The following is a 21,915-nucleotide window of genomic DNA, read 5'->3' as shown; positions in this document are numbered from 1 at the left end:
GCCAGGCACGACTCCAACACCATCATTAAGTTTGCTGACGACACAACAGTGGTAGGCCTGATCACCGACAATGATGAGATAGTCTACAGGGAGGAGGTCAGAGACCTGGCCGGGTGTTGCCAGAATAACAACCTATCCCTCAACATAACCAATTTAGGAGATTATTGTGGACTACAGGAAAAGGAGGACCGAGCACGCCCCCATTCTCATCGACGGGGCTGTAGTGGAGCAGGTTGAGAGCTTCAAATTCCTTGGTGTCCACATCAACAACAAACTAGAATGGTTCAAACACACCAAGACAGTCGTGAAGAGGGCACGACAAAGCCTATTCCCCCTCAGGAAACTAAAAAGATTTGGCATGGGTCCTGAGATCCTCAAAAGGTTCTACAGCTGCAACATCGAGAGCATCCTGACTGGTTGCATCACTGCCTGGTACGGCAACTGCTCGGCCTCCGACCGCAAGGCACTACAGAGGGTAGTGCGTACGGCCCAGCACATCACTGGGGCTAAGCTGCCTGCCATCCAGGACCTCTACACCAGGCAGTGTCAGAGGAAGGCCCTAAAAATTGTCAAAGACCAAAGCCACCCCAGTCATAGACTGTTCTCTCTACTACCGCATGGCAAGCGGTACCGGAGTGCCAAGTCTAGGACAAAAGGCTTCTCAACAGTTTTTACCCCCAAGCCATAAGACTCCTGAACAGATAATCAAATAGCTACCCGGACTATTAGCGTTGTGTGCCACCACCCCCAACCCCTCTTTTTACGCTGCTGCTACTCTCTGTTTATCATATATGCATAGTCACTTTAACTATACTTTCATGTACATACTACCTCAATTGGGCTGACCAACCAGTGCTCCCGCACAGAGTCTAACCGGGCTATCTGCATTGTGTCCCACCCACCACCCGCCAACCCCTCTTTTACGCTACTGCTACTCTCTGTTCATCATATATGCATAGTCACTTTAACCATATCTACATGTACATACTACCTCAATCAGCCTGACTAACCGGTGTTTGTATGTAGCCTCGCTACTGTATATAGCCTGTCTTTTTACTGTTGTTTTATTTCTTTACCTACCTATTGTCCCGTGTGGCTCAGTTGGTAGAGCATGGCGCTTGCAACGCCAGGGTTGTGGGTTCATTCCCCACGGGGGGACCAGGATGAATATGTATGAACTTTCCAATTTGTAAGTCGCTCTGGATAAGAGCGTCTGCTAAATGACTTAAATGTAAATGTAAATGTATTGTTCACCTAATACCTTTTTTGCACTATTGGTTAGAGCCTGTAAGTAAGCATTTCACTGTAAGGTCTACACCTGTTGTATTCAGCGCACGTGACAAATAAACTTTGATTTGAAATGTGTTGTACATTAGTTATACAACCTATGTACGGAGCCAGAGATATTCTGCAGGATCTTAATGAAAAATGGGAACCGTGAACCTGAAATGAGTGTCAACTCACAGATACAGCACAGATACACCACAATGAAGAATAGCATAATTGCAACAGAGTAGCTTACAATGTAGCTAAGAATGTGATGAGTCTTGTCCTTGTAATGGAAGCCAATTTATTAGACAGCCTTAGTACATTGGTACACATGAAGTATACTTTTGTTTGTGCTTCAACACTTGCAAATATAGAATCCCAATAAGTTAAACCGGTTTAGGACAGACTTATGTTTCATTTATTAATATTTCTTCCCTCTGACAAATAACTTGAATATAAATTAATTGAATAGACAGTGAACCCTTTACAACAGCAACTGATAATAGAAAAAATGAAATGAATTGTTGGCATAACAGAAAACGCATAGTGCTATCAATATACAACCTGTTTTGCCAGGAAATAGAGAGGAAAAATTGAGAAATAAAATGTTAGAAATATTGGGGTTACATTTTCTTTGCAAAGCCATTCACCATTGGAAGAGTTAAAATGTACCAGAAGATAAAACTAACGGACAGACAAACAAAATATAGATATTAGTTCTTTTCCCAGTTGACCACTACAGCTACAGCTAAAACATCACAAACACGTGACTTCACATTGGCATTTTTTAAAGGAAATCTTTTACTACTTCACAGTCAGAAACATCACCAGTCAAGAGTGAGACACTAAAACATCAACATATGGCATATACACAACACACTACTCAGTGCATGACCCGGATAAACATTTTGATACTAACCAATGATAAGACTTACAATGTGACAGGATACAATACTGAAATACAAATCGGCCCTTTATGATTATTCTTTAAACATCTGCAAGCAATGGCCTTTTGACACTCAACCGTGAAATCTCTCCAGAGAAAAGGAAAAGAATGTGGTGAGTAAATACTTCTGGTCTTATGGCTGGAGGAAGGATGCTTCTACCATTCTGTAGCTATTTACAGAGTCCCGTTTTTCTCTGTCCTCAGACCTAGGGTCAGTTTGGCTGTTTGTTACTGTCTAACTCACAGATAGCACTGTGATTAAAGGATATCCTGGGTTGCTTGGTCTCAATATTGCCATACTAAAGGATATACAGTAACAGTCCACACAATGTTCAGGCATGCTACCAGGGATGGAAATTAAGCTAGCCTGCTAGCCTATGGCTAGTACTTTTCAGACCGGGCTAGTAGAAAATGTGCCCAACTAGTCCAACGGCTAGCGAAATGATGTATTTTCAAATATCGCATGGCACAGATTTTGGACTGGTAAAAATTGCGGTCTACTAGCCTGGCTGGTCAGTGCCCAAAATCCTTAGGTTCCATCCCTGTATGCTACTGATACAAATGTCTTGACCAGCTCGGATTCTTCCCCCTAATAGGACAGGGATGAGTTATATTGCATGTTGAGTGATATGATCTTACTGCATTGACTTTCCTAGTGCCAACCAACCTCAGTAAGGCATCCCTCCTCCACCCACTACCAATAAAAATCACACCAATAAGATAAACTGAGGGAACAGAGAAAACCTCTACATTTTACACATTCTAGCAGGTTTCATAGCATACAATATTACATTTGGTACTTTCAGTTTCAAATGACCTTAGTTGATATTTAAACCTTTTTTAAATAAGTTCCGTTATTTGCATCCATTGTAAAACATGAGAATACTTGCAACATGATTTTATTTCTGTTTCAACATATATTTTTTTCACCAATGCTATCATTGTTTTATATTTTTATTCTTCTCGTGCAAGATGAGATGCTTTCACAATTCATGAAGGATTTTTGGGAGGGTGATTGGGGGATGTGTACGGTAGAGGAAAGGAGATAGATAGATGGGGCTGGGTGATTTTAGCTTGCTGGTTCCTCGTCTGGTTTGTTCATGGTCTTGAGCTGTTCCAGGAGGGCGGTGGGGGTGAAGACGTGGGTTGATCCTAGGGAGGTGGACAGATACGCAGCAGAGGAAGCACACAGACAGAGCATTATATTAGAGCTGCCCAAACATAAGCCTGCTAGGAAAATGTGTTTTCAGCTCTTGCTCTGAATGCTTAGATGAAACCACTGTATTCTTGAGAATTTTTTTCGGGGAAATAAGATAAACATATACATACAACCAAAAAACTTGAAATCATAGTCAATAGTCAATAGCATTTGGAGAATGTATTGGTTATCATTATTGGTTATCATATGATGTGTGGGCTATTCACACGTTTTAGAGATTGAAAGAAGATTGGTGGGGTATTGGACTGCCTGCCAAAAACGCACATGCACAGACATCACAGAGCAGGCAGGATTCTGTGAGCTGCAAAGCACTGGTGGTAGAACCCTGTGACCACACCTATAGCAGAGTGCAGCGAACCAGCTGTGATCTTGTGCATGTGACCTAAGAAGCTTTTATCACAGTGCATGCAAACATCAGCAATATGAAAACCTGGTCAAAACACTGCAAAAAAAAGAAAAGCAGATTTCAGTCCAACCATTCTCTGATTGGATGACATCAGGGAAGTAATTTTGCCTATGCTTGTGAATGAAAACGTGAAATTGAAAGCTAAACACAACAGCACCACCAAAATATGAATGAGCTGACTTTTTCATAGCTGAAGACACATTTCGGACACAGTATAACTCAGGAGGTATAGGATTGGAGTCAACCAAACATTTGTCCATCTAGTTTATCACTTTGTCACTAAGATGTTGAGTGTGTCAATGGCTTACCCTCCATCTTGGACAAACCAAGGCCTTCATAAAGCAAACCGCTGGACCAAAGTTTTGATTTACTCCCCATACCTACTCAACAGTTTAATCAGTAGTATTGTTATTCTTCATCGGTTTGTTTCTAAAGCAAAGCTGCATGTTTCTGTCATATTGGCTCAACAAGGAAGACGCATAGGTTTACCTGTTGCTAGGTAGAATTCAATTAAAGTTCAGTAAATCTAATTGGTCCTGGCAGTTAGGCCTTTCTAGCTGTGGCATGACAGCCAATCAGGAGTGGTTTATCCCAGCATCAATAGGCATAGGCAGAGACAGGAGAGGAAGAGGCAAGTCCATCTTAAGTTGGGTCACCATGGGGATGCAGGCATCATGGGTGTAAGGGAGCATGGGGTGGGGTGGGGTGGGGTGGGGTGGGGTGGGGTGAGTTGAGGTGGGGTTGGGGTGAGCACTAGTCACAGATCAACTTTGGACTGGCCTTGCCTGGTTCTCTCCTGTTTGTCAGCATCTGAAACACACAGCTTTGCAGGCCTCTGGCCAGAAACACAACACTTTGATCCATGTTGCTCCCCAACACTCACTACATATCCAAATCCCAGATAACAGAAACAAACAGGTTTTTGTAAATAAACAATGGTCATTTTGTTCTGGAAGTGTTGAATGTGGCAGTATGTGGTAAAGAGTCCATACTGCACGGTGATCGATACTTACTAAGAAAACACCAAAACCATAAAACCAAAAGTTGTTTGAAAAGGATATAGCTTTAGCAGATAAGCAAGAACGAAATGGATGTCCTTTGCTAATGTGTTGAGGGAAACTCACTCAGGAGACAGCTTTAAAGGGACAGTGCGAGACTCTGGCAATTAAGCCGTTTTTCTACTTACCCAGAGTCAGATGAACTTGTGGATACCGCTAGCGTACCTGTTGACTTCTAGTCGTTGTGCTAACACTAGTTAGCATTGGCGTGCGAAACTACCTCTAACTTCCTTCATACTGGACACAAAGACATAAGAATTATATCCACTAGTTCATTTGACTCTGGGGAAGTAGAAAGAAAATGACTTCATTGTCAGAATCTCACACTATCCCTTTAACAAAGTGTGCAGGAAAATATCTTTGACAGTGTGGGGGAAATCTTACTTACTTAATTAAACAAAATCCCAAAATTAGGCAGTGATGTGGTAATTGATAATATTGGTGTTCGAAAAGTAGACCTATGATATGTGCTTTTATATTCCTGTCTTTATGTCCCAATACCCATATTGGTCTATTATTGGTTGACTATGCTGTATGGGCAACATATGGTGTTGCTAGGGGGGAAATATGGAGCTATATGCGAAAGAAAGTGAGGGGGGCAATTGTGAAGGCTTTTTATGATGTGTCGCATCTTTTCTAGGTGCTAAAGCATATCGAGTGAACATCGCTACATTCCCAGTGTCAGTGTCTGCAGAGAAGCACAGTGTCCGAGGGAGTGGAGATAGCAGTAGGGACATACATTAGTGTTCTCTGCAGATGACTCGTGGGCCATGTAAGCATGCATGTGATGTCTGGTGGACTGAGAGAGCGTGAAGTGGAGGAGAGGGGGAGAAAGTTGGAAGATTGAAAAAAAAAGAGAGAACGAAAAAAACGAGAATCCTTTCTTGAAATCCAACATCAACTCAAGGACCTATCCTGTAAGAAACCACTAAATCAAGTTGATTGTCTTGAAGGTGTTAATTATAAAAAATAATTAGATCGTAATAATAAAGTAGAAAAAGATGGATCTCGGGGGTAGATTAAATCTGCGCCAAAAAATGATTAATTCTGGGAAGTAGGGTATGGAACAGGCTGAGGGCCCTGAAGGCAGAGAGGGTGATTTAATCCACCCAGCTGAGATGATGTGGAGGTGGAGAGGGGCAGCAGGGATGAGGTCAGGACACCTGTAGCAAGGCCAGCTCACACAGGCTTCACTACCTGAAGGCCCAACAGACAGATACTGCAACACATGCCCATTCTATCTGTCAGCAGCATGGCATGGCCAATCGCTATTGGCTTTGGGGGTCACCAATCACACTGTATCACACTGTATCACGCTGTGATTGGGTGTTGGCCTGCAGGAGGTGGAGCTTGAGGTAACTGGGAAATGCAGTGAGCCAGGGACCAGACAGCCATCCCTGAGGGTAGGGGGCGGAGTTGAAACAGTACTGAGTGTAGTAAGAGGAGTACGGAGGGGGAAAAAGCCCTTGTGCTGTGGGGGTTCAGAAAGGGCTTCTTTGCGCGGCTGCCTTTACTTTGTCAGAGTGTGATTTCTCTCTCCCTCCCTCCCTCTCTCTGTCTGTCTCACTCGTCTGAGCCTGCGTCTGGCTCCTCAAAGGACACCCTAGTGGACTCTCGGAAGTCAGGGTGCTGCAGGTCCGTTAAGAATTTGATGGGGGTGATGGTGTGGGTGGAACCTGTGGAGGAACAGAGGGCGCTTCACGCTCATTTCTCATCACATGCCATGCCTCCCATGCCACTTTCTCTCTTCTGCCCCTTCCTTGCCATCTCCAAAAGAAGGGGTTAAACACGCCACTGCACAGCACCACCCACATACTGTACACACACACACACACCCACACACACACACACACACACACACACACACACACACACACACACACACACACACACACACACACACACACACACACACACACACACACACACACACACACACACACACACACACGAAACCCAGATGCACAGAAAAAGACAGGGTGTAGCTGCAATTCAAAGACAACAGTGTTTTAGACAGAACAAGACTGAATCCAAAAGCAAAAGCATAGCACAGCAAAAACAACATAGGAGACACCCCCTCCCTTAGGACAAGGACTGGCTGACTCGACAGACAACATTCAATGAACAGGGAACACATGTCACCCAAAAGGGGTTTAAACATATCACAGGTGGTATTCCAGATAAGTGTTCATCAGAAACATAACGTTTTCCTCCATCTAAGTAGCTAGATATAGCACTAAGTCTAGCACTAAAAAAATACTGTTGATTGCTTCAATAGACAAACTAGGGTCATGACATAAGCTTACGCTTAATTAACCTTTACTGACTGGGATTCATGGTGTGGGTGTATGGGAGTCAGAAAGCGAATTGAGGTCAACTGTGTTGGTGTGTGGATGAGTCAACATGTTCATGAAGTACGGTCGAGGGCGGTAGACGCTCAAAAGAGAGAAAGATTATACGGATGACTTCTCTGCTTCATCTTCTTTATTCACTTGTGGTCAACACAGTGGGAACAGAATACAGTTACATTGGCACTGGTGATGGCAGACACATATGTATTCATGTTCTGCTATGCTGACCACAATGAATGGGGACATAACAGAAGTAGCTAATGTACGAGAGTCAGTCAGTTAGTGAAGGACGCCCATTTCACAATCTATGTCCTAGCCCCCATCCCTAAGGCACCTTGTGTAGATCTTGAAAATAATTGTGTAGATATAAGCCATTCCACCTAGCCTATCACAGGGCATTGTGGACATATTACCATATTGTGGCTACCTATCCAGACTTTTCAGACCTACAAGTAACCAGAGGGAGGGGCTATGTGTCCATTTGAAATGAATCTGCATTCTTGCATAAATTAAAGGAATCCGTGTGTTAATGTACCACTAATGTCACACTCCCTACGGAGGAGTCCCTCGTATCCCCACTCGGCCTGCGCCCAGTGGCGCCCCCCGGTGTCAGACTCACCAATGATAGCCTCCCACTTCCCATTGGCCTGCGTGACCTCGTAGGCAGAGCGCATCTCGCTGAAGGACGCGCCTCCGATGATGAAGACCATGACGCGCGGCCCGGTGCGGTACTCGCCTGGGGTCTTATTCTTGTGCCAGTGGCCATAACGGGCACTGCCAGGGAGGGAGAAGCACAATCACAAGGGTGGAATATCACAGTCTTACTCTATTGAACTATTTCAACACTGCTGTCCTGAGTTAGGAATGAGTCTATCTAACTAGGAAGAGAGGTAAGAGGGCAGAGGTAGGGTCCTTCTCTGTGTGGAGAGAACTAGCTAATCTTATCCACCTGTCTTTGTTCCAGGGTCTGTCTCCAACTGAGTCAATAACACACACCGCCACGTTCCAGGCTGAATACATTGCAGACACATGCCAGATCTCACAACGCCTGGATTACATTTACAATTGAGTCATTTAGCAGACACTCTTATCCTCATGACTTACAGTTAGTGCATTCATCTTAAGATAGCTAGGGGGGAGTCAAGTGCAAGTGTTATAATGTATCAGCAAACCACATCATATGATATAGCAATCTGATGCCTCACTGCGCAGTCTAACGTCTGTAATGTAGTCAGTCTGGATTGCGACCAGTGTGTGTGAGCGTGTTTGGCTGTGGCATGGATGTGCGAGGTGTGAAATGCGCTCATGTAACTGAGCCTGCCTTTGGATTCCCAGAGCTTCTTTCCCAATAAGTCAATAACATTGGAGGGGGGAGTGACTGGTGGATGGTGGTGGAGGTGGCTCACATTCTCAGCAGCACAGATCTGATCAATGCGCACACAATGAAGGTCTAGAGGGGAGAGGGATATGCAGGATGCAGGGGTCAATGTGTCAATGTGTCAGCACCCTCTCATCATTCCCCAGTGCCCACAACACCACCAATCCTCTCCCTGTGGTAGTAGTGTGAGGGTCAGATACCTTGGCTGTGTCCCAAATGGCACCTTATTCCTTATTTTGTGCATTACGTTTGAACAGAGCCCTCTGTTGCAGTACTGTATGTTTCATTAAATGCCCTCTTCTCCGTAACAGAATATTTGTTTGGTTTCACTGCTCTTAGTCCCGCCCTTTCTCTCTTCTACAGCCAATCAGAGTATTGATCTCCCCTCCCCCTCGGAGCTCAAATTGCTATTAATCTACAACCCTCCATTCTTTGTAATCTCAATAGTGCTACTATACTGCAATACATTCCAGTGACTATACTGCAATACATTCCACTGACTATACTGCAATACATTCCAGTGACTATACTGCAATACATTCCAATGACTATACTGCAACACATTCCAGTAACTATACTGCAATACATTCCAGTGACTATACTGCAATACATTCCAATGACTATACTGCAACACATTCCAGTAACTATACTGCAATACATTCCAATGACTATACTGCAATACATTCCAGTAACTATACTGCAATACATTCCAATGACTATACTGCAATACATTCCAGTAACTATACTGCAATACATTCCAATGACTATACTGCAATACATTCCAGTAACTATACTGCAATACATTCCAGTGTGTGTGTGTGTGTGTGTGTGTGTGTGTGTGTGTGTGTGTGTGTGTGTGTGTGTGTGTGTGTGTGTGTGTGTGTGTGTGTGTGTGTGTGTGTGTGTGTGTGTGTGTGTGTGTGTGTGTGTACCTGACTGCAGTGCTGCTGAAGGAGGCAGAGGAGCGGGTAGAGATGTAGGGGTAGTGCTTGGTGTCCAGCTTATCTTCAATAACATCCTACAGGGATGACAAGGAGAGAGGCAGAGCAAGAGAACGGTTAGCAAATACACACTAAAGACAAGCTGGGATGGCCTGAAACCCCCACACACTCACACACTCACACGCACGCACGCACGCACGCACGCACGCACGCACGCACGCACGCACGCACGCACGCACGCACGCACGCACGCACACACGCACACACACACACACACACACACACACACACACACACACACACACACACACACACACACACACACACACACACACACACACACAGACTATGTGAATGTCCAGTAACTGACCTCCATGATGTCCTTGACCAGTGGTGTCCAGCGGGACAGCTGATAGGTCTGCGCACTCACACGTTCCCTCCTGTCCAGCTTCTTTCCCCTGCGAAGGGTGGACTAGAGGAGGGAGGAAGAACACGGGGTGAAAAGAACAAAGGGATAGAGAGAAATTATTCATCCGATTGTTTAAGTGTTTATTTGGAATCCATATGAAAGGAATAATATGGTAGGAACGTAGAAGAGAGTGTGTGACAGAGAGAGAGAGAGAGAGAGAGGACCGAGAGAGTGAGAGAGAGTGTGTGTGTGAGAGAGAGAGAGAGAGAGAGAGAGCGAGAGAGAGAGAGAGAGAGAGAGAGAGAGAGAGAGAGAGAGAGAGAGAGAGAGAGAGAGAGAGAGAGAGAGAGAGAGAGAGAGAGAGAGAGAGAGAGAGAGAGAGAGAGAGAGAGAGAGAGAGAGAGAGAGAGAGAGAGAGTATGGGCAGGAGAGAGAGATGGTATGTAGTAGGTGTTGAAAAGGTGCTGGTGCATCTATGCCCTTGTTTGCAGCTCCAGGATGGACGGAAGAGGAGGCTGGATAGACAGAAGGTGGAAGTGCTGACTCACATCTGTAATGATGGGCACGCCCAGGTGGGCCATGTTGGTGATGATCTCACTGTCCTCAGGTGGGATCTGAGCATGCTGGATGAGCTTGTTCAGGTTCTCCTCCGTGATGCCTACCCAACAACACACCACAGGTTGTTAAGCTCTTATAGGTTACCATTAAACCATCATTTATACCCGTTGTATACCACGCAAAATGGCAATCCAGCATCGTTGGATGAATTACAAATTGCGTCGCTGCACACATTTGTATATTGATACGCAACTACTGCCAATTTGCGCAGCTTGCATTACGTTTGTATGTAGGGTTTAAAATAAGCTTCAGGAATAAACAGGAAAATCTGATCCTAGATCAGCTGTTAGGGTTAAGGTTGTGTTTGAGGCTAGGGTTGAACTTTGATGTGGACATGAAGCTAGGGTTACAGTTAGGGTTGTGGTTGAGGGTTGAACTGGGATGTGGATATGAAGCTAGGGTTAGGGTAAATGTTAGGGTTAAAGGTCAAGCGTCTCTCAATCTCACCGTTCTTGAGGAAGATGTAAAGCAGGATGATGCGGATCTTGTCGTGCGTGGTGACATTGGCATCCAGCAGGATGGGAACGATGGCCCTCATGGGGTCCTTGATCTTCTCCCCCTCAGCGTCTGTACCCATGGCCAGGTCCTACGTGCCAGAGACAGAGAGGATATTAGCGATACATCCCATAGCACCCTATTCAATATATAGTGCCCTATATAAGGAAGTAAGTAAGTAGAGTCAGAACGGCTCATAGGAGTAGGAGTCTATCTCCTGTTTCTGTAGCGTGAGGCAGCTTGATGTACAAGTACACTCCCTGGACAGGACGCTAGTCTATCTCCTGTTTCTGTAGCGTGAGGCAGCTTGATGTACAAGTACACTCCCTGGACAGGACGCTAGTCTATCTCCTGTTTCTGTAGCGTGAGGCAGCTTGATGTACAAGTACACTCCCTGGACAGGACGCTAGTCTATCTCCTGTTTCTGTAGCGTGAGGCAGCTTGATGTACAAGTACACTCCCTGGACAGGACGCTAGTCTATCTCCTGTTTCTGTAGCGTGAGGCAGCTTGATGTACAAGTACACTCCCTGGACAGGACGCTAGTCTATCTCCTGTTTCTGTAGCGTGAGGCAGCTTGATGTACAAGTACACTCCCTGGACAGGACGCTAGTCTATCTCCTGTTTCTGTAGCGTGAGGCAGCTTGATGTACAAGTACACCCCCTGGACAGGACACTAGTCTATCTCCTGTTTCTGTAGCGTGAGGCAGCTTGATGTACAAGTACACTCCCTGGACAGGACGCTAGTCTATCTCCTGTTTCTGTAGCGTGAGGCAGCTTGATGTACAAGTACACTCCCTGGACAGGACGCTAGTCTATCTCCTGTTTCTGTAGCGTGAGACAGCTTGATGTACAAGTACACTCCCTGGACAGGACGCTAGTCTATCTCCTGTTTCTGTAGCGTGAGGCAGCTTGATGTACAAGTACACTCCCTGGACAGGACGCTAGTCTATCTCCTGTTTCTGTAGCGTGAGGCAGCTTGATGTACAAGTACACTCCCTGGACAGGACGCTAGTCTATCTCCTGTTTCTGTAGCGTGAGGCAGCTTGATGTACAAGTACACTCCCTGGACAGGACGCTAGTCTATCTCCTGTTTCTGTAGCGTGAGGCAGCTTGATGTACAAGTACACTCCCTGGACAGGACGCTAGTCTATCTCCTGTTTCTGTAGCGTGAGGCAGCTTGATGTTAAGTACACTCCCTGGACAGGACGCTAGTCTATCTCCTGTTTCTGTAGCGTGAGGCAGCTTGATGTACAAGTACACTCCCTGGACAGGACGCTAGTCTATCTCCTGTTTCTGTAGCGTGAGGCAGCTTGATGTACAAGTACACTCCCTGGACAGGACGCTAGTCTATCACAGGGCCTTACCCCCAATCTCCTTAATGCTGAGTGTCAAGTAGAGGATTCATCGGGTCCTATTTTTTACAGGTATGGCTCGGTTTGGGATTGAACTCCCAACCTTCCAACATCAGAGCGGACACTAACCACTGAGTTCATTATAGTGCCCTAGAATGAGTTTCTTCTCTCATCCTCTCACCCCTTTCCACCTCTTCCATCCCTCTACCCCTTCCCTGCTCTCCCCTCCTCCCCTCCTCTCTTGTTCCTCTCCTTTACCTGCTCCACACGACACAACTTGTCCACTGTGCCCTGGTAGTGCTTCATGCAGTCCTCAGCCAGCTGCAGGTGAGTGGAGTACTGCAGCACACACAGAGAGGTCAGTATACACAAACACACACACGTCACATGCACACACACACACACACACACACACACACACACACACACACACACACACACACACACACACACACACACACACACACACACACACACACACACACACACACACACACACACACACACACACACACACACACACACACACATACACTCTAACCTTGCTCAGCTCCTTCTGGTACTGGGGCATCTTCTTCAGCATCTGAGAGAGGTCCCTCATGGTGGTCTGTCAGAACACAGAGCATGGTCACGTTCTCTCTCCACTCAGCCATAAAAACGTACTGACAGGGATGCAATCTCTACCTCCTTACCTTCTCTCCAGCAGTGTTCATCCTCTTGCTAGCAGAAAAGTCCTTCAGTTGGCGTGTCACCTCCCTGATGGCAGTTAGCGAAGATAGATAGCATAAGAGAACTTGTAAGTAGTAGAGCTCGACATTGTTCTGACTTTATTGAGTTAATATCAACCAGTGGCAGTGACATACACGAGAGAGAGAGAGACAGAGAGAATGAGAGGGAGAGGGAGAGACAGAGAGGGAGAGGGAGCGAGAGAAACAGAGCGAAAGAGAGGGAGAGGGAGAGACAGAGAGAAAGAGAGGGAGAGGGAGCACGAGAAACAGAGAGAAAGAGAGGGAGAGGGAGAAAGAGAAACTGAGAGAAAGAGAGGGAGCGAGAGAGACAGAGAGAAAGAAAGGGAGAGTGAGAGAGAGATAAAGAAAGGGAGAGAGAGAGACAGAGAGAAAGAGAGGGAGAGGGAGAGAGAGAAAGAGAGGGAGAGGGAGGGAGAGAGGGAGAAACAGAGAGAAAGAGAGGGCCGGGAGAGAGAGAGAAAGGGAGAGGGAGAGACAGAGAGAAAGAGAGGGAGAGGGAGAGAGAGAAAGAGAGAGAAAGAGAGGGAGAGAGAGAGAGAGAGAAAGAGAGGGTGAGGGAGAGACAGAGAGAAAGAGAGGGAGAGAGAGAAAGAGAGGGATAGGGAGAGAGAGAAACAGAGAGAAAGAGAGGGAGAGGGAGAGAGAGAAACAGAGAGAAAGAGTGGGAGAGGGAGAGAGAGAGAAAGAGAGGGAGAGGGAGAGAGAGAAATGGGTGTGTGATGACTTACGTGGACACCTCAGCGATATGTTTGTGTCTGAGCCCCACCCACAGGTCATCATCCTCATGCAGCAGGACCTCCTTCTGAGAAGTGTCTCCCATCCCAGGGGAATCATATCTGATACACACACACAGACAGACAGACAGACAGAAAGACACACAGAGACAGACAGACGGACATGAATGGTCAGACAGATAGACAGACAGACACAGAGACAGACAGACATGAATGGACAGTCAGACAAATAGACAGACAGACATGAATGGACAGTCAGACAGATAGATAGACAGACAGACAGACAGACAGACAGACAGACAGACAGACAGACAGACAGACAGACAGACAGACAGACAGACAGACAGACAGACATGAATGGACAGACAGACAGACAGACAGACAGACAGACAGACAGACAGACAGACAGACAGACAGACAGACAGACAGACAGACAGACAGACAGATAGACAGTCAGACAGATAGACAGTCAGACAGATAGACAGATAGACAGATAGACAGTCAGACAGTCAGACAGATAGACAGGGGGAGAGACAAAGATAAATTGGATCCATACATAAAAAAGCACTTCACGTATATTTACTGTAATCAACTTTAGCAACATTATGTGTTACTTTTTCTACACTAAAGAAACTCTAGCACATAGGGTTTCAAGCACAGCCAAGTATTTCAACACAAAACCAAACCAAATCTATTCTTCGAACCTGACACAGATGCTCGAGTCCTGAATGCGTGTGGATGGGAAAGGTACTCTGATCAAAGTCTCTAGTGATCTAAAACACCACAGATGATTACCTTGTAGTGAACGTTTTGTGGGCGCTACAGCAGCCCTCCCTGAACTGTTTGTGTTCTTCTATTGACAGTAGTTACACCTAAACCTTAGCAGCTAGCTAGGCCTCAGCCTGTCTGTTTCCTTGGAGACAGCTGAAGACAGGGATGTGAATACAGAGACACACACACAGTGGAAAACGCACATACATACACACATGCACACATACACACACAAACACACACACGCGCGTACCTGTAGACGTCATTTTCGATGGGCAGCAGGTCGTAGCCCATGGCCTGGAAGGTGAGCTCATGCAGGACGGGGGAGACGGGGTCAAAAGCCCTGTCCAGGATGATCAGCTGAGAACGAGCCTTATCAGGACCCTGCAGAGAAAGTAGGATGGAGAGATGGAGGGATGGAGAGATGGAGGAGGGGTAGAGGAGAGAGGTGCAGATTCACTCTGTGTCCTGATAGCTCCTACATGAAAGATGCATGTAGTATAAATAATAATAATAATAATAGTAATACATTTAATTTATAACACACTTTTCATTGAAAGACAATTACAAAGTGCCACAGTGAGTGCAAGGTGGGATCTTTTGTAGCATGGTGCTTGTTAATGTAGCACACGATAACAATACATTTCAGTTTAGTATCTTCTTCTATGTTCTCATTTTTTCACTGCTAAAACATTTCCTTCTGCCTCTCATTTTGTTATCTAATAAGCACTCTCCCCTCCTTCCCTCGTTCCATCCCTGCCTCACCTCTCCCATGGTGGGGTCATCAGCCTTGTAGGCATCCAGTTTGTCCTGCAACAGCTGGGCCAGGGTGGCATTATCTTTGTACTCACTGATAGAAAGAGAGACAGACAGACAGACAGACAGACAGACAGACAGACACAGACAGACAGACAGACAGACAGACAGACAGACAGACAGACAGACAGACAGACAGACAGACAGACAAAGAGGACAGATTTCTGTCAATGAGAGATTACCTCCCTCCTGTCAATGAGAGGTTACCTCCCTTCTGTCAATGAGAGGTTACCTAGCTCCTGTCAATGAGAGGTTACCTCCATCCTGTCCTTGAGAGGTTAACTCCCTCCTGTCAATGAGAGGTTACCTCCCTCCTGTCAATGAGAGGTTACCTCCCTCCTGTCAATGAGAGGTTACCTCCCTCCTGTCAATAAGAGGTTACCTCCCTCCTGTCAATGAGAGATGGCCTCCCTCCTGTCAATGAGAGGTTACCTCCCTCCTGTCAATGAGAGGTTGCCTCCCTCCTGTCAATGAGAGGTTACCTCCCTCCTGTCAATGAGAGTTTACCTCCCTCCTGTCAATGAGAGGTTACCTCCCTCCTGTCCTTGTACCTCCCTCCTGTCAATGAGAGGTTACCTCCCTCCTGTCAATGAGAGGTTACCTCCCTCCTGTCCTTGAGAGGGTACCTCCCTCCTGTCAATGAGAGGTTACCTCCCTTCTGTCAATGAGAGGTTACCTCCCTTCTGTCAATGAGAGGTTACCCCCCTTCTGTCAATGAGAGGTTACCTCCCTTCTGTCAATGAGAGGTTACCTCCCTTCTGTCAATGAGAGGTTACCTCCCTCCTGTCCTTGAGCGGTTACCTCCCTTCTGTCAATGAGAGGTTACCTCCCTCCTGTCATTGAGAGGTTACCTCCCTCCAGTCAATGAGAGGTTGCCTCCCTCCTGTCAATGAGAGGTTACCTCCCTCCTGTCCTTGAGAGGTTACCTCCCTCCTGTCAATGAGATGTTATCTCCCTCCTGTCAATGAGAGGTTGCCTCCCTCCTGTCAATGAGAGGTTACCTACCTCCTGTCAATGAGAGGTTGCCTCCCTCCTGTCAATGAGAGTTTACCTCCCTCCTGTCCTTGAGAGGTTACCTCCCTCCTGTCAATGAGATGTTATCTCCCTCCTGTCAATGAGAGGTTGCCTCCCTCCTGTCAATGAGCGGTTACCTCAATTCTGTCAATGAGAGGTTGCCTCCCTTCTGTCAATGATGGGGGCGGCAGGTAGCCTAGTGGTTAGAGCATTGGGCCAGTAACCGAATGGTTGCTAGATCGAATCCCCGAGCTGACAAGGTAAAAATCTGTCGTTCTGCCCCTGAACAAGGCAGTTATATCCACTGTTCCTAGGCTGTCAGTGTAAATATGATTTTTTTCTTAACTGACTTGCCTAGTTAAATGAAAGGATGGCACCCTATTATTTACATAGTGTACTACTTTTGACCAGTGCCCAGAAGTGCACTATATAGGAATAGGGGGACACAGTCATGTTTGTGTCCCTATTGTCTCAGTGGCGCCCCCCTGTGGCTCACCCTCGGTATCTAACAGCGGGGTACTCCTTCAGGGTGGCACACAGGGTGGCCAGCTGGTCTGCCAGCCTCTCCATCACTGGGTTCTTCAGCTGGGTCTTATGGGGGCTGTAGAAACTCTGGAAGGCATCCGGGTTGTCCAAAGAGTACACCTGCGCGCGTACACACACACACACACACACACACACACACACACACACACACACACACACACACACACACACACACACACACACACACACACACACACACACACACACACACACACACACACACACACACACACACAATCAAATTTGATCAATAAAATGTTATTTGTATAGTGCTTTATGTAAGCAGAGCAGACATTGACAGGGAAAAGAGCATCATTCTCTAGCCAACTGCATTGTTGATAAACTCCGTTTTATAGAAGATAGTTATCATGCACACTACCAAGCTTACCACAGTTGTGGTACTGGGAGTTACTGCCCCAAAAATCTACATTGTAGAAAAATAAATGCATCTAACATTGTCTTGAAAGGTGTACAGTATCATACCGAAACGTCGTCCTCAATAAATGTGCAGAGGTCAAATGTATGTGTGTGTGGGTGTTATCATTTTTCTACAAGGCTAAGTTCTATACCATGTAGATCCACAGTTACACCGTATATTATGTTCTAAGGATTGTGATGGTGTAATCATTTGATAGCAACAACAGAGTATTTTCTATCTAGGTTTCCTGTTTTGTACTACTGGCCTGCTCTGGGTCTTTCTGAGGGCAAAATCAGGCCTCCTAGCTTCTGTATGTGTGTGTATGAGCTGATATTCAGTGACAGTGCCTAGACTGTGGCCTTTCCTTCCTGCCTTTGTCTCTGCTGCAGTCCTCTCTTCTCCTCTCCTCCCCCACCCTTCATCACATTCACTGTCTGTCTCTCTCACTGTATCTCCTCTCTTCTGTCCTCTCTTCTCCTCTCCTCCCCCAACCTTCATCACATTCACTGTCTGTCTCTCTCACTGTATCTCCTCTCTTCTGTCCTCTCTTCTCCTCTCCTCCCCCACCCTTCATCACATTCACTGTCTGTCTCTCTCACTGTATCTCCTCTCTTCTCCTCTCCTCCCCCACCCTTCATCACATTCACTGTCTGTCTCTCTCACTGTATCTCCTCTCTTCTGTCCTCTCTTCTCCTCTCCTCCCCCACCCTTCATCACATTCACTGTCTGTCTCTCTCACTGTATCTCCTCTCTTCTGTCCTCTCTTCTCCTCTCCTCCCCCACCCTTCATCACATTCACTGTCTGTCTCTCTCACTGTATCTCCTCTCTTCTGTCCTCTCTTCTCCTCTCCTCCCCCACCCTTCATCACATTAACTGTCTGTCTCTCTCACTGTATCTCCTCTCTTCTCCTCTCCTCCCCCACCCTTCATCACATTCACTGTCTGTCTCTCTCACTGTATCTCCTCTCTTCTGTCCTCTCTTCTCCTCTCCTCCCCCACCCTTCATCACATTCACTGTCTGTCTCTCTCACTGTATCTCCTCTCTTCTGTCCTCTCTTCTCCTCTCCTCCCCCACCCTTCATCACATTCACTGTCTGTCTCTCTCACTGTATCTCCTCTCTTCTGTCCTTTCTCTCTCCTCTCCTTCGCCATTACTCTACCATTCCTCTTCTCTCCCCTCCTCCACTCCACTTTTCTCTTTCCCCTCCTTTACCTATCCTTCTCCTCTCCTCTCCCCTTCCTATAGAACACAACCACCCCCCCTGCGGCCCAATCTGCCCAAGGTCACATGACCACCCTTCTGCTGTGCATATGGGTCCCTCTCCTTGCCCCACTCCTATTGGCTGTCGTATGGTGCGGGGAGGCTGAGGGAGCCAATGAGGCGGGGTCCTTAGACAGGCTTATGAGGCAGCATTTCGCCAGGAGCAAAAACCTATGGCTCTGAAATAATGATCTGAGACAGGATGACAGGATGAGGCAGCCAGAGAGCTGTGAGTAGTTCTGGAGTAGTCTATCAGTAAACAGTCTATCAGTAAACAACCCTTAGCTCACTGGTGACTCACACAGTCAGTCTACGTCCCAAATAGCACCCTATTCCCGATATAGTGTGCACTGGTCAAAAGTAGTGCGCTATAAAGGGAATAGTGTGTACCATTTGGCGCGCAGACTCCGTCAGCCTACTGTGGTGTTAAAGCTGCCATGGCCCTGGGGATATAGGTACCTAGGTGGCTGGATATGTCTTTCAATCTTCTCTCTTTCTCCCTCACTTTTTTGTTTTCATTCTGACTCGCTCCCTTTTTCTTCGTATCCCTATGTCCTTTCCTTGCTATCTATACATCTATTTATGGCATATATCTCTCTGTCTCTCTCCCTCTGTTTCTCTCCCTCCCTCTGTTTCTCTCCCTCCCTGTTTCTCTCTCTCCCTCTGTTTCTTTCCCTCCCTCTGTTTCTCTCCCTCCCTCTGTTTCTCTCTCTCCCTCTGTTTCTCTCCCTCCCTCTGTTTCTCTCCCTCCCTCTGTTTCTTTCCCTCCCTCTGTTTCTCTCCCTCCCTCTGTTTCTCTCTCTCCCTCTGTTTCTCTCTCTCTCTCCCTCTGTTTCTTTCCCTCCCTCTGTTTCCTTCCCTCCCTCTGTTTCTTTCCCTCCTCTATTTCTCTCCCTCCCTCTGTTTCTCTCTCTCCCTCTGTTTCTTTTCCTCCCTCTGTTTCTCTCCCTCCCTCTGTTTCTCTCCCTCCTTCTGTTTCTCCCTCTCCCTCTGTTTCTCTCTCTCCCTCTGTCTCTCTCTCTCCCTTTGTTTCTCTCTCTCTCTCTGTTTCTTTCCCTCCCTCCCTCTGTTTCTCTCTCTCCCTCTGTTTCTCTCCCTCCCTCTGTTTCTTTCCCTCCCTCTGTTTCTTTCCCTCCCTCTGTTTCTTTCCCTCCCTCTGTTTCTTTCCCTCCCTCTGTTTCTCTCCCTCCCTCTGTTTCTTTCCCTCCCTCTGTTTCTTTCCCTCCCTCTGTTTCTTTCCCTCCCTCTGTTTCTTTCCCTACCTCTGTTTCTTTCCCTCCCTCTGTTTCTCTCCCTCCCTATGTTTCTTTCCCTCCCTATGTTTCTTTCCCTCCCTCTGTTTCTTTCCCTCCCTCTGTTACTTTCCCTCCCTCTGTTTCTTTCCCTCCCTCTGTTTCTATCCCTCCCTATGTTTCTTTCCCTCCCTCTGTTTCTCTCCCTCCCTCTGTTTCTTTCCCTCCCTCTGTTTCTTTCCCTCCCTCTGTTTCTTTCCCTCCCTCTGTTTCTTTCCCTCCCTCTGTTTCTTTCCCTCCCTATGTTTCTTTCCCTCCCTCTGTTTCTTTCCCTCCCTCTGTTACTTTCCCTCCCTCTGTTTCTTTCACTCCCTCTGTTTCTTTCCCTCCCTCTGTTTCTCTCCCTCCCTCTGTTTCTTTCCCTCCCTCTGTTTCTTTCCCTCCCTCTGTTTCTTTCCCTCCCTCTGTTTCTCTCCCTCCCTCTGTTTCTCTCCCTCCCTCTGTTTCTTTCCCTCCCTCTGTTTCTTTCCCTCCCTCTGTTTCTTTCCCTCCCTCTGTTTCTTTCCCTACCTCTGTTTCTTTCCCTCCCTCTGTTTCTCTCCCTCCCTATGTTTCTTTCCCTCCCTATGTTTCTCTCCCTCCCTCTGTTTCTTTCCCTCCCTCTGTTACTTTCCCTCCCTCTGTTTCTTTCCCTCCCTCTGTTTCTATCCCTCCCTCTGTTTCTTTCCCTCCCTCTGTTTCTCTCCCTCCCTCTGTTTCTTTCCCTCCCTCTGTTTCTTTCCCTCCCTCTGTTTCTTTCCCTCCCTCTGTTTCTTTCCCTCCCTCTGTTTCTCTCCCTCCCTATGTTTCTTTCCCTCCCTCTGTTTCTTTCCCTCCCTCTGTTACTTTCCCTCCCTCTGTTTCTTTCACTCCCTCTGTTTCTTTCACTCCCTCTGTTTCTCTCCCTCCCTCTGTTTCTCTCCCTCCCTCTGTTTCTTTCCCTCCCTCTGTTTCTTTCCCTCCCTCTGTTTCTCTCCCTCCCTCTGTTTCTTTCCCTCCCTCTGTTTCTTTCACTCCCTCTGTTTCTTTCCCTCCCTCTGTTTCTTTCCCTCCCTCTGTTTCTCTCCCTCCCTCTGTTTCTCTCCCTCCCTCTGTTTCTTTCCCTCCCTCTGTTTCTTTCCCTCCCTCTGTTTCTTTCCCTCCCTCTGTTTCTCTCTCTCCCTCTGTTTCTCTCTCTCCCTCTGTTTCTCTCTCTCCCTCTGTTTTTCTTTCTCCCTCTGTTTCTTTCCCTCCCTCTGTTTCTTTCCCTCCCTCTGTTTCTCTCCCTCCCTCTGTTTCTCTCCCTCCCTCTGTTTCTTTCCCTCCCTCTGTTTCTTTCCCTCCCTCTGTTTCTTTCCCTCCCTCTGTTTCTTTCCCTCCCTCTGTTTCTCTCCCTCCCTCTGTTTCTTTCCCTCCCTCTGTTTCTCTCTCTCCCTCTGTTTCTTTCCCTCCCTCTGTTTCTTTCCCTCCCTCTGTTTCTCTCCCTCCCTCTGTTTAGTACCTGTGATTCGTAGGGCAGGAAGGCGATGTTGATCTCAGTCAGGGTCTTGATGGATTTGGAAGCACGGCTCTTTACTAACTCGTTGAACAGTGGGTCCGGGCAGGCTGAAACAGGGAGAGGTTGATGTGAGTTTTAGTGCTGCTTCTGTGTGGCTCATTTGGTAGAGCATGGCACTTGCAACATCAGGATCGTGAGTTTGATTGCTGCTGGGGCCACCCATATGAAAATGTATGCACACACAACTGTAAGAGACTTTGGATAAAAGCATCTGCTAATGGCATATACTACATTGTATTAAAACATGGGCCTGTATATTGAAAACTCCTGTTTCATAGGATTATGTTGGTGAAATTCAGAGCGATTTTCTATTTTGGATGTCTAGATCAACTCCAGTTTTGTAATAAATTGAACA

General features: G+C 46.7%; 1 protein-coding gene across 2 annotated transcripts in view; it reads right to left on the bottom strand.

The window, feature by feature from the left end:
* Positions 1 to 1,553: 1,553 nt before the first annotated feature.
* LOC139544053 (syntaxin-binding protein 1-like) overlaps positions 1,554 to 21,915 on the bottom strand; it is a 41,548-nt gene continuing 21,186 nt past the window's right edge. Inside the window, exons 6-20 of one of the 2 annotated variants that reach the window (XM_071350746.1) lie at positions 21,504 to 21,607; positions 17,024 to 17,172; positions 15,463 to 15,547; positions 14,951 to 15,081; positions 13,921 to 14,028; positions 13,136 to 13,199; positions 12,985 to 13,050; positions 12,702 to 12,782; positions 11,043 to 11,181; positions 10,526 to 10,635; positions 9,939 to 10,040; positions 9,560 to 9,645; positions 7,869 to 8,023; positions 6,413 to 6,574; positions 1,554 to 3,367 (exon numbers count right to left, since the gene is read on the bottom strand). In XM_071350746.1, the coding sequence (XP_071206847.1) occupies positions 6,462 to 6,574; positions 7,869 to 8,023; positions 9,560 to 9,645; positions 9,939 to 10,040; positions 10,526 to 10,635; positions 11,043 to 11,181; positions 12,702 to 12,782; positions 12,985 to 13,050; positions 13,136 to 13,199; positions 13,921 to 14,028; positions 14,951 to 15,081; positions 15,463 to 15,547; positions 17,024 to 17,172; positions 21,504 to 21,607 (1,493 nt within the window). In that variant the 3' untranslated portion in view covers positions 1,554 to 3,367; positions 6,413 to 6,461. The remainder of the gene's footprint in view (positions 3,368 to 6,412; positions 6,575 to 7,868; positions 8,024 to 9,559; positions 9,646 to 9,938; positions 10,041 to 10,525; positions 10,636 to 11,042; positions 11,182 to 12,701; positions 12,783 to 12,984; positions 13,051 to 13,135; positions 13,200 to 13,920; positions 14,029 to 14,950; positions 15,082 to 15,462; positions 15,548 to 17,023; positions 17,173 to 21,503; positions 21,608 to 21,915) is intronic. The other variant, XM_071350747.1, reaches the window with a different exon arrangement.

This window comes from Salvelinus alpinus, chromosome 18, assembly GCF_045679555.1.
Source record: "Salvelinus alpinus chromosome 18, SLU_Salpinus.1, whole genome shotgun sequence".
NCBI classification, from domain to species: Eukaryota; Metazoa; Chordata; class Actinopteri; order Salmoniformes; family Salmonidae; genus Salvelinus; species Salvelinus alpinus.
This window is presented reverse-complemented; position numbering and strand designations above follow the sequence as displayed.